This window comes from Dermacentor silvarum, chromosome 2 (assembly GCF_013339745.2).
Source record: "Dermacentor silvarum isolate Dsil-2018 chromosome 2, BIME_Dsil_1.4, whole genome shotgun sequence".
In the NCBI taxonomy this organism is placed as follows: domain Eukaryota; kingdom Metazoa; phylum Arthropoda; class Arachnida; order Ixodida; family Ixodidae; genus Dermacentor; species Dermacentor silvarum.
In genome coordinates this window covers 222,996,172-223,008,725 of record NC_051155.1, presented here as the reverse complement: position 1 = coordinate 223,008,725, position 12,554 = coordinate 222,996,172, and the positions used below count along the sequence as shown (strand labels likewise).

Sequence of the window (12,554 nt, the reverse complement as noted above, 5' to 3'; positions counted from 1 at the left end):
TAAATCTCGCTTGACCTGGGAATATCCTTCAAAGGCGCACATGCGCAGTGGCGAATGCTCTCCTACAAATGACCACTAGCCGGATAGAGGAGTGAATTCGCGCTTCCTAGAGGGACATTAATTCTTTTTTCTAAACAATGTGAGCAGCTTGCTGGAATTTCTGAAGATGCGAAGCACCTTGCATAAGTTCCGATGCGTCCGAAGCACAACGCAGGAACCTTCTACGAATGAATTTCAGCTGCCTGACGACACGGAGCGGCCATCGTTGTTGCCACGCCCTAATTAAGTTTTACCCTGGCAAACGTTATGTCATTTGCTTCTTCGATCAAATTTTTCGTTCAAAGCACCCAATAGCACGTAGTGTATTTTGGCGTAGTACGGAGGTTGTACACCGAAATACATAAGGGGGTATCCGGGCAGAGCGGTGCTCTACGCGGATACGTGGTCAGCTACAATACGTTGAGGAGGTGTGGCATGGCTCTTCTCTTGAAAAAGGGGGGAATAAAGAAAGGTACAATACCTTAGCTATTATTCGGTATTATCGACGCGGTTTCACCATGTACGATCTTCGACTGGACGTTCCCGAGGTGTAGCTTCACCACTAAAATACCATATGTGTGGAGAAGCCCACTTTCATGGTGACTTTCATATTAAAGCTCGTATCTTGCTTTTCATATACCACGCATTTAGTCAAGAACATGACAGTAGCAACAATAAGCATCACTGTAGACAGCCATGGAAGGAGCTAAGAAACTATTACAGACAAAGCAGCCGGGATCAAAATTCAGACTGCCTTGATTTCGAGATTGGCACTGCCTGTACTGATTGCGTCATCAGTCTTCTGAGTGACTTGTGCCGAGAGGGCGTAAAGCCATTATCACCACGTGCTCACTACGAAGTATGCGATACGTGCCCCGACAATGAAACGCTTATGATGCAGCGTCCTCTAACGAGCTAGTGCAGTGAGAAATGGGGACTGCTAGAGACGGGACAGGTAGAGAGAACACATGCGTGGTAATACGGAGGTTTAGGTTTTGCGCACCCGAAGTTAGGCAACGCAAACCACACGGCCTCCAAAAGAACGCAAGCAGAGCGTGGGGTTTCGGGTACGCAAAGAATTTAGGCGCACTATTTCTAAATTCCCCTCTTGCTACCTGGCGGCGGATGTGGAACATCCTTTCTGCCGCAGGCGTCACGAGTACGTGATCTTTTTGGGAGAAGGCGACTGGTCAATAAACCCACATATGTTACCTGAAGGCATCAATGTTTCCTGATTCGAGCCCTTGGCACGCCTTATGGCACACACAGAAAAATTGCCAGCTGCCTGACTGCAGCTCAGTGATACAAAGGGGAGCATTTTCGCATCGTCGAAATGGCTCCTTGGATCATGCCGCTGGTGTCAGGAAACTTCCTTCTAATTGCGGATTTCCGCAGAATTTATTTGAGTAATACCCGTCTTAGCAGTTAATGTAGATGCTTTGGGTTTAAAAAAAATTAAAGCTTAATTTTGAGCGACCTGTATAGCCCTGGAACACCCGCCGTGGTTGTTTAGCGGCTATTGTGTTGCGCTGTTAAGTACGAGGTCGCGGGATCAAATCCCGGCCGCGGCGGCCGCATTTCGATGGGGGCGAAATACAAAAGCAACCGTGTCCCGTGCATTGGGGGCACGTTAAAGATCACCTGACGGTCACGATTAATCCGGAATTCTCCACTACGGCGTTCCTCATAATCAGATCGTGGTTCTGGCACGTAAAACCACAAAAGTTATTTATCTATTTTATTATAGCCCTGGACACCTCATTTTTCTTTAACCTTTGGATTTCGAGCAATTAGTTTGATGTCTGCCAGCGGCTTTAGTGTCGAGACGCAAGTGATGTGCGCAGTCCTTGATTGCATGGACACTCATCCGGATTATCAGAAGAAGAGGCTCTAGGTCATTGCTCTCAAAGGTTATATCTGCGTTACTGAGGTTCCTGTGGTCTACGGGCCTGCATAATAGACTTTGAGAACGTTGCCTGCTACCGTTGCTACCACTGGATTGTGTAATCGGTATACTTCGCTTGAGCTACTCCCTCTTCCCCTTCATATCCCTTCCACTCGAGCAGAGTTACCAACCAGAAAAACCTCTGGTTAATTTCCTTACTTTTCTACGGCGTTCCTCATAATCAGATCGTGGTTTTGGCACGTAAAACCCCATAATTTAATTTTTTTTGCTTTTCTACACATTTTCTCTTCATCTTGGCCTTCGTTGAGTTCTGTTTTGTGTGCGAATTTGGCGACACCTGTTGCTGCGGCTGATAGCAACATTAAGGGTATGTACTACATGTCGATAATGTCGTTCAAGAAGGCCACTGTGAAGCAGCATGCCAGAATCATGCTCTTCCAGATTACATGATCACCTTTACTGTCTATAAAACTTTTCTCTAGATCTCTCTCTGTCTCTCCCCTACATGCACTTTTGGATTGCATTACCAGATTGGTGTGAGGGCAGCCTCGTCCGCTTTCGGTTACCGTGTTTACCAGCCATGAAAAAAACAAAGAAAGAAGCCGTCATTTCGCAAGCAGAAAGGATTAATTACACTAGTATCAAAGCAGACGTCAGTATCAGAAGCGAAGCTTCAATCGTGCGATTAAAGTTTGTTTCTTTTTCGCGCAGTCGATTAAAGTTCGACTGGGAAATAACCCACAAGACTCAGATTACTACAACTGCACTAAACAATCGCTTACGAACTAAACGAGCGAGGTTTGATTGATACAAAGAAACACATGCAAGGAGTTCACTAAATGACCTCGATGTCTCGTGGTCACAATACTGGTGCGATGATTAGCGCCGGTGGTGGGGAGTGTGCATGCTTGTCCCAAAGCGAACGTTTTATGCTGCCGCCCCTTTCATTATTTCAACTGTGCCGTGCCTCTAAAACTGAGCAGATCACGTGACATAGACGCTGGTCGAGCGGGAAGACAACGCGTATCAATCGTCGCCTACTGTTTCTGCTCGCCCCCCGCCCTGGCACCCGCAACAGATCCCGTGACCTCCAACACATGGCGTATGGGTCGAGTGGGCCCCATGGGCTGCGCACTCGGGACAGCACATCGGCGGCGCTGACGGCGGAAACGCGCCTCCAGTGTTCGCATAATTGCTATCGAAATTAACATGGGCTCGGCTAAACTAAGGTGAACGTTTGGCCTGGTTGGTGGGTCACCCTGAATGTAGTACTTACAGCGCAAGGCGAAACATGAACGGGCAAGATAGAACACGGACGGCTTCCAACTGATTATTTTAACGCAGTAAGCGGGTAAGTGGTAGTCACAAGGAGGGACCTTCGTTTTGCAGTGGGCTTAAATGAAAACTGGTGATAACCTGGGAATCTGGCACGAAGAGGACTCACACTCTCTATCATTCGCAACATGCACAACACCAACTTTGATGCACACATCCTTGAGGGCGCAACTTTTCACGGTTTGTCCTCAACACCAATCGCCTTCTCGCTGTCCAAGTTAGCGTCTATAATTGTGCAAGCTTTTTGCTATCTGCCTTTATTTTCGCGCGAATACGGGAGATCAGCCATGAGTATACATGCATTCTGCAATTTTAACCTATCATTGCCATCTCATTTTTCCCTGTTTTACTTTAGCAGAAGCAGTGATAGCGACAGGACGCAGGCTGCGCATGGACACAGGTTTCTGCACTTTTACAACATTTGGGGTCTTCTCAAGCCATTTGTAAGATCTGCGTTGTGAAGTACTTTGACTCTTTATTTGCTTTGTGTGTGCGTACCCTGATCTTCGATGTAGGAAACTTAATTGAGAATTGTTTTGAAAAGCTGATCTGGTCTTTCCAAGATGTACAAGACGTCCAATGGCAACAATCCAAATCATCTGCGTATGTAGGTTGTTCGAGCCGTCTGAGAGAACAACGGGGAGATTACGTAACAAAGAGGTTAAAAAGTAGCACCCTGAGTATATATGCTTCGTTGAGAAACTCGTCAGGTTACACTGTGGCTCTCTACTGCGGACACGCTGGAGTTAGTGCGATGCAGAATTAATTTATAAAAAGGATTGAACTATAAATAGCACATTGTTAATTTGCATTCCCCATTCCTCCTCAGCACAACGTTTCCTCTCAGCTGAACCGGCGCCGAGTGCCATGCCTATTATATTTTTTTTTAATGTTTTGTTCTTTCCGCGGCAGTTTGGCGTGTGACAAAGGAGCCGGAGATCGACCAAATAACGGTGACAGAACAGGCATTCCCTGCTTGTAGGTATGACAAATGCGTGAATTTTCGTTATGGAGTATCTGATGGTAATGAACGATTACCCAATGGCTGCGTTTATCGGCTGTCGCACTGGTCTATAACGACATAGGCAAGACATGATAGAGGGCATCGAAGGCCGCAGGAGAGCGCAAGTGGCCTTTTGTGCGAGATAGTGGGCTCCTTGCTGCATGCAGCAAAATATTGATCGGCTCGCATGTTCATAGCAGCATTGTCTACAGACCGCGAACTATTTATTACCATGTTCAATAAGTGTTGCAGTGTCCCTTTGAAACATTCTTATTCACTATAGGCTTTACGATTCGCACAGCAGCATATGCAGTACTTTAGTATGTGAGGTGATCATAAGGGAGCCAGATTAGAAGCATATTTGAATACCAGAGACAATCACAATCCACTAGATGCAAACACGAGGTACCATAGCAAACGAATTATCTGGGCATTGTCATCCATCTCAACTTCTTGGGCTATACATATGTCTAACGGCTCATTACGGGGCATGTTGTTGGGCCATCAGAAGTATATAGGATCAACAGTTACTCGCTTGCCACTATCCACAGTGTTGGGAGGGTGATGAAGCGGAGAGCAGAATTACATAATAAATAAATTAAGAAAAAGAAACCGTAGCAGAACTTTGAGTTGGGCGAGTTGGTTCATGGTCGAACGGTTGGGAAAACAGTGCTAAAAAACATTACATATACAGGGACAGCGCCCGTAATGTGCCCTATGTGTCTCTGTCCCTGTGTTTTTACTGCTGCTTTAACAACAATAGGCTGTTCTGCATGGGGCCACAACATTCGAGATACACGAACACTCTGAAACCGCAAGCGCATCTCGTGCGATGACATATATATGCAGGTCTGACAAAACATACATGGTAGTATCGTTTTGCTAAAATCATGGTGTCGTATGCAAAATTGACAACGCCTTGTTTCTCCTCCCCTGTATTGCGCGAACCCATGCATATGCGCGTACGTGTTTCACGCGGCACGTAAGTTTCCTCCGTCTGAATTTTGCGGTATTTCGATGTGGATGTTGAGTCAACTAGCAACGCTAGGTAGATATGAGATTTTATGAATTTACTAAATTGGCCACTTTCCCCCAACATTTTGCATTTAAAAGCACTTCAAAAGAGTTCATTTTTGAAAACACGCGCCAGAGTCCCCGATAAGCGGGTGGGAAGAGATACGGAAGAGAAAGAAAGAAAAAAGAATACCGCTCATGGGCAGCATATTAGAGATTGACAGAAAAATGTAAAGACTTGCAAACAAAATAAGGTGTTGCCCTGGCACATCTGCTTTCTTTTACTTGCTGGGACAGCCCCGTGGCTACCGTGAGGGTGCGACTGTTTTCACAACAAATCCGTGCAGGGGCGGGGCCTCGCCTCGATGACGTATGACTTTTTTTTTTTTTTTTTTTTTTTTTTTTTGCTGCGTCTCTGTTTTCTGTTTGGCAGCGTTGGAACGAAGAACACGCTGGGCTGGTGGTGACTAGGCACAACTGTGGCTGCTGTTCAGGGCTCGATGGTATTCCTAAATAAACGCATCACTGTTTTGATGATCCAAATATAATCTCACTATCAGGGAGGGAGCAGTCTACCTGACTGGAGCAGCATTTTTTTTTTTTTAATGCGAAGCGTTTCTTTGAGAACATTTGCTCCTTTGACCATATACTATCTATCTAGCCGCCTACGCTTTTGTGCTCTCATGGTCGTTTCGTTAACTTGGTATGTACCAAAATTGACATACTATGACAAGAGTATATGACGAACATAAATGATATGTCATAACATGATTATCATGACATGCGTGTCTTGTAGGTCATGAAACAGCCGATTACGTCTTGGTGCTCTCATGGTCGTTTCGCTAACTTGGTAGGTACCAAAATTGATATAATTACAGGAGTGTATGACGAACATAAGTGATAGGTCATGACAAAATGTCATGACATGCGTGTCATGTAGGTCATGACAATGACCCAGCGAAAAAATATTAACACTCAAAAGTCACTGAAATAGGTTCGGACGTGGGTACTAAGTGAAGGAAACACTACAGGATGCTGGTAGAAGTAAAAGTCATGAGCATGACTCAGCAAAATGACAATGACTCAGTGAAAAAAGTATAGCACTCAAAAAACCACTTAAATGGGTTCGGACGTGGGCACTAAGGGAAGCAAACACTAAATGATGCTGGTAGAAGTCATAGTCATGAGCATGACTCAGCAAAATGACAATGACTCAGCGAAAAAAGCATAGCACTCAAAAACCACTGAAATGGGTTCGGACGTGGTTACTAAGTGAAGGAAACACTACAGAATGCTGGTAGAAGTAATAGTCATGAGCATGACTTAGCAAAAATGGCAATGACTCAGCGAAAAAAGATTAACACTCAAAAACCACTGGAACGGGTTCGGACGTCGGTACAGATGAAGGAAACACTAAAGCCGGGTGGTGGTAGAAGTCATAGTCATGAGGATGACTCAGAAAAAAACGTCAATGACTCAGCGAAAAAATAATATAACACTCAAAAACACTGAAATGGGTTCGGACGTGGGTAATAAGTGAAGGAAACACTAAAGGATGTTGGTAGAAGTCATAGTCACGAGTATGACTAAGGCTTTCGCCCTAAGGCCTCTTGTGTAGCTAAAGAGACTCCTGAGGACTCATGACATGAATGTCGTGGCATGCGTGCCATGTAGGTCATGAAAGAGCCGCCTACGTCTTGGTGCTCTCATGGTCGTTTTGTTAACTTGTTAGGCACACTGCTTCGCATAACATCGATTCCCACAGGGCGTGGAATCTGCCGGGTTTTTTATTTGGGGTGTTGCTACGCTGCACTCCGCAACACCCCAACGATCGCCACTACGAGTCGGCGCCCGGCAACGCGGCTTCTGCCACGGCACCGGGGCACAACCAACCGCGCCGCCAAACAGAGGGGAAAAATCAAATGGTGATACCAAGAAAGAAAATAAAATAAACTTCTTGCCCAGGCGGGACTCGAACCCGCGTATCCATAGAGAAAGAAATTCAACAAGAGGGGACACTCGGCAAAAACTGGCAACAGGAAACACGTCACCATACGTCACGCTATAGTACTGATGCCGAACGTTAGCTGCCGCGAGCATCGAAAGAAGAAAGAAAGTGAAATTAAGTTAACAGACCTTGATACATTTTTTTAATTCTTTGCCGCGAAAACTAAAACGCTTTGCGTATAAATGAACTTAAACTTTGCGACTTATTTTTCTTGCCTTGCCTAGCGACAGGCCAATGACGCGCGAAATGCTTGCGTCATCCGCCAGACACTCCCCCGAAGCGACCGAGGGTGGCTGAGCGTGCGTTTGAGCGCTCTCCCGCGGCGACCTGTCTGTCTCCTTTATTATTATTTTTTTTTAATGTAGCCTGGTTTCTTGGGCTCCCGGCGTATCCTTGCGTTCCTTCTGCACTGGAACAAGACACCACTGCACTATTGGACTACGGCAAGGTGAGAAATTTTGTTTCACAATTAGGCTTACGGCACGGGACCGAGACTTTAGACGCAGTTAGCGAAAAACAGCTCGGCCGTCCTGGCGCAGCTAATTTGAGTCAATGAATCGTACTGGGGCATGTTCCCGACGCTTCCTAGGGGATTATTTCGGTTCTATTGAGGCACACTGGCCGCACCGGGCGCTGTGACGCAGTTAGCGAGAACCAACTCGGCCGTGGTGCGTAGTCTAGTGCATCTCGCTGGGAGAAGTTTGTGCCGCTTTCTCTGACGCTAGACATATACTGAAAAGTAATTTCGTTCCTTTTTGGGGTACTTTTGAGGCACGCTGGCCGCAAAGCGCGCTCTGACCCAGCAATAAGCAGCTCGGCTGTGGTGACAAAGTTTGGCGTCTAATGAATCTTAGAGGGACAAGTTTGACGTTTTTTGTGGCCCTGCAACAACATATACCTTCTTTCAGTACTCACGCCTGTCGAAAACGCGATGGGCGATTGCCAAGAGTGATAACTAGAGGTCGGATCTTTGGGCATTAAAAAAGTGCGTTTTAGGCGCCAAATATAGGCAGGCAAAAGAACGTGTTAGGCCTCCAAAGTCGTAAATATAGGCACAATAATTTCTTTACATATATGCAAATAATTTCAAACGAAGACGTGTGCGGCCTATATCTACGATAGGAAAACAAGAAATGTTATTGTCTATGATTGTACAAAGGCGCGAACAGTTGAACATAGCCGTGCAATTGTCTTATAAAACTGCTGGACTAATGACGATCAATTGGCTTCATTCAATAAGCACACTGCTCATATTTCAATGGCCACTGTACTCGAGCGTCGCATATAGTGAAACAGGCATGAAAAAGAATACTTGAAAGCTGGGAATACTGATTAAAACAACCGATACTTTGTCTGCCTGACGCAATTAAGACACAAGAAAAACAGACAAATAACAAATGCAAGAGAGACTACGATTTATTAAGAAATTAGCATGTTCTTACATGAGGACCGTTATATAGGTACAACTCTTCGCAATTTTATCATATACAGTGACATTATCCGAATTGTACAGGCCAGACGTCCCAACACTGCCAAATACACTTCCGCCCATTTGAAGTGCACATGTTTGAAGAAATCTGTTTGGAGAGCACGCGGAACGTAGTCTAAAGAATCAATGTGAATATTGTGGAAGCAAGAATCACTGTGAATATTGTGGAAACAATAGGAAACTACCAACATCTCCAGATTATTGGATTCAAAATTGTGCCTCTTGTTACTGAGAATGATCTCGTACGCTGAGAAGGACCGCCCGACGGCGGTGAACACCTTAAAAAGTAAATTACAAACAAAACAAAAGCCGCGTGCACATCACATTTTTCTTTCTTCTTTTGCCCTTCACTCTCCTTTCCCCTGACGGCTCTCCGCGGTTTCGCATTCGCCAACCGCTCGCGCAATGTCAGCGCGGTGCCGTATGCTGGCCGGCGCGTCCCATTTCAATGCTGCTAGCAGTTGTTTTCCGGGAGTTTGTTGAACTAAAGGACTAGGTTGAACCACATAGAGTTCCGAACAGTCAATGTTGCCGGGTAACATGAATAACGGTCTCTAACTGCACTCGAAAGCGAAACTTGAGGCTAAATAGTGTTCATATAGGCGCTGATATTGAAAATAGGCATTTATAGGCCTTTGTAAGCACTATAAAAGCCCTTCTTAACCTCTAATTCATGCTCATATATCAAAGTGGGGCGATAGGAGCGCAAGAAAAAAAAGGCATTTGCCTAAAATCCGGTCTCTAGTGATAACATGGGAGTGTGTTGCTGGCGCCGGCAGAACACGCAAAAGATAACGCCGAGGAACATATCAGAAACTTGTAAATCGAAAATTCCGTCTTCTAAAGGACTGAAAACAGGCTTTGCACCCACGTATTTGTCTTGAGTGCGAGTAGAAGGCATTCTGCGAACGTCTAGCATGGTCCGGCTGGGAGCCGCTGTTGCGTCCGTCTGTGTATGTAACAGCGTACCGTCACGTCGCCCGAGGCCAAGTTTTCGAAACGCGAAGTCGCCCGTGTATGTGCTGCTAGAGTGCAGGAAATAATGCCCGGAAATGGGGGAATGCTTGGAAATGAAATGTTTTCATATTTTATGATATTGTTTGGGATGAGTCGGGTATTTTCTATGCCATGTATGTAAAAGCGAATTGCTTTTGTTCGTAATGCCTCCCATTCACCGCTTTCGCTCGTTTCGCCTCTACACGCAGTATTCCTATGTCTAAATACCAAAATGACACATGCTTGTAACATGCTGTTAATATGCTTGTAAATGTAACATGCTTCTAATTTACTTTTTTTTTTTTCAGCTGATGCCGTCCGGTGGAGCTTCATACGGGAACTACTGCTTACCTGGGGTCACAACGTTGGATGAACGCACAAAAAGCGCGGAAAGAGCTTTTATATAGAGCAAAATAAATATTTCCTCATTTCACAAGGGGCGTCTACTTTGTGAAATTGCACGTGGCACAGATTCGATGGGACTTGACAAGATCGTTCGCAATCATTTTTACCAAATAATAAACCGATTCCGCACGAAGACCGTGCGCGGTCGAGCAAAAAAAGAAAGGGCGCAGCCGGCGTGCTAGCTAGCCTTCAAAATGTGCGCGCCCAAAACCGAAAACGGAAGTGATTGTTGCCGACCGCTTGCCGACCGAATTGACTGCACTGGCGCTGGGAGTGTCCGCTCTTGTTGAATTCCTTTCTCTATGGCGTATCCCCGAGCCCCAAAGCGAGCGTTGTAAACACTATAAACACTATGTATCTGGAGCATGCATTCATGCGAACCACACGATTGCGTTCGAGCGTTGTCATCTACGTCGAAAAACAAAGAAAGGCCCAGCCCCTGCACGGATTTGTTGTGAAAACAGTCGCACCCTACCGTGAATGTGAGTTGTGGCCATCCATGCTGTTTCTATGCGCGCACGCGCACATGATTGTCGAAAGTACAACTGGTGACCCTTTTGGGCTTTCTGCGTACGAATCTCCACTACAGCTTTGACCACTTTGGCACTGCTGACAAGCGCTGTTCTGACGCCGTACGCCGAAAACGCCGCGCCACTTGGGGACGTCTTGAACAGAGGTTGGCAACGCTGCTCGGAGGCTGCTTGCGGTTTACGGAGAAAAATGATCAGGTGGTAAATAGCGATATGCCCAGCCTTCGGCGAAAAGACCGGCGTACAGACAGATATCTTTCTTGGTAAGCTCCAAACAGTGTCTGATCTGGTTCTTGCAATAATAGTATTGCTTATATCTGACGGATACAGTTCTGATTGCGCCCAATCAACGGAATTGGAAGTTAGCTATCGATACCGACTCCGCGGTTTATCAATGAAGTTGTTTCGGTTTTGAGATTCCTCTGCTTGTAGGACAACGACCTCTCACAGTTCCCAGGTGAGCTTTCTTGCCAAAGTTTCAGGCAACAGGAAATAATATCGGCATGCCTGCGCGCAACAGGAAAATGCCGCAGACCCGGCTTTTCTAGTTTGCGGAAGCACGCAATTGTATTAGCATAAACACGCGCTTTCGTGACGCGCGCAAGGTGTATCCGTGTTTTTTTCCTTCATCGTCTGACAGTACGCAGTCTACGTGCAAGCTAAATTGAGCTGATACGTGCTTCTTAACTTGGCTTTTAAGTAGCCGGCACCAGCAGATTTCCATTGGTTATATGCTTCTCAGGAGGATACACAAGCTGGTGCCTCTTTGGCGTGGTTTGACGTTTGATTATTTGTACTCGGAGCTTCCGTTAGTACGCACCACGACCTCCTCTAATACACACTAAGTGATGTAACTGGGGCTTTACGAAGTTTGTGGTGCGACGCTGTCTTTCCGCATTTTGAAAATTTTAACTGCATTTGCTTTAACGTGTTTGCTGACTGCTGTTCTTTCCCTTCAGATGGGCTGAAATAAGGACTACCAAAACCTTCTGACTGCGAAGCTAGGTCGGTCAGTGGCCAAGGCAGATTTCAGCCATGGTTTCTGCAAACGAAGCTGTGCGCATCCATTTCTACACACCTCGTGAACCCGTGGTTATTCCAAACAACAGTGGAGTGCATATTGCTGAAGACTTGTGTGTCCTAGCGGCCAAAGCATGCGGCATCAGTCCCGTAACGTGCCAGCTTTTTGGTCTTTACTGCCCCGACCTGGACATTTGGTTTGCACCGTCAGCTGCTGTGAAGGACAGGGACAAAACAGTGAATGTTAATTTCCGACTGCGTTTCAAGCCTCCCAACATGGATAGGATCAAGGCAAGATATATCGTTCATTCAATACCGTATAACTATAACACGGGGATGTTTTCCAGCCTGGAACAAAAGTTAGAAAAGGGCAACATAGCTATGTTTGCACTTAGCTGCGTAACTTTTCAGAGTAGCTGAAAATTACAAGTTGTAATTTTTTTATGGAAGGAAAAATTTTGCTGGGGCTCGTGATGAATGATCTTCATGATTATATAAGAAAAGGAAGGCACTTGGTTCACCAGAGATTGACAAATGTTTCGGAAGTATTCTGTTTGTGTTCAAAATCTTGGATATCTTGTTGAACTTTGTTGGCTGTGATAGAAACAATGTAAAAAATTCCCAGTAATGTATGCACAAAATTTGCACTCTCTTCACATGCAAAGAGCATCATAAGTAAATGTTTCTTATAGTATGACAAGCACTTGCCTTGTTCTCTGAGTGGTGTAGGAAAATACTGATCTTTAGGACAGTTATCACATGCTTGGAAGAACTTGTCAGATGTCAAAGTGTTGTTCTTTGTCGCAACT

At 45.5% G+C, this 12,554-nt stretch overlaps 1 protein-coding gene and 1 long non-coding RNA gene across 3 annotated transcripts in view; both read left to right on the top strand.

Moving 5' to 3' along the window:
* The first annotated feature begins 7,660 nt into the window (after positions 1 to 7,660).
* LOC125943686 (uncharacterized) lies at positions 7,661 to 10,356 on the top strand. The gene is made up of 2 exons (XR_007465835.1): positions 7,661 to 7,753; positions 10,099 to 10,356. It is a non-coding gene; the product is annotated as an uncharacterized LOC125943686 (long non-coding RNA).
* Positions 10,357 to 10,724: 368 nt separating this feature from the next.
* Positions 10,725 to 12,554, top strand: part of LOC119442720 (tyrosine-protein kinase hopscotch) — a 59,202-nt gene continuing 57,372 nt past the window's right edge. Inside the window, exons 1-2 of one of the 2 annotated variants that reach the window (XM_037707699.2) lie at positions 10,725 to 10,988; positions 11,685 to 12,036. In XM_037707699.2, coding sequence (XP_037563627.1) covers positions 11,761 to 12,036 — 276 coding nt within the window. In that variant the 5' untranslated portion in view covers positions 10,725 to 10,988; positions 11,685 to 11,760. The other variant, XM_049662335.1, reaches the window with a different exon arrangement.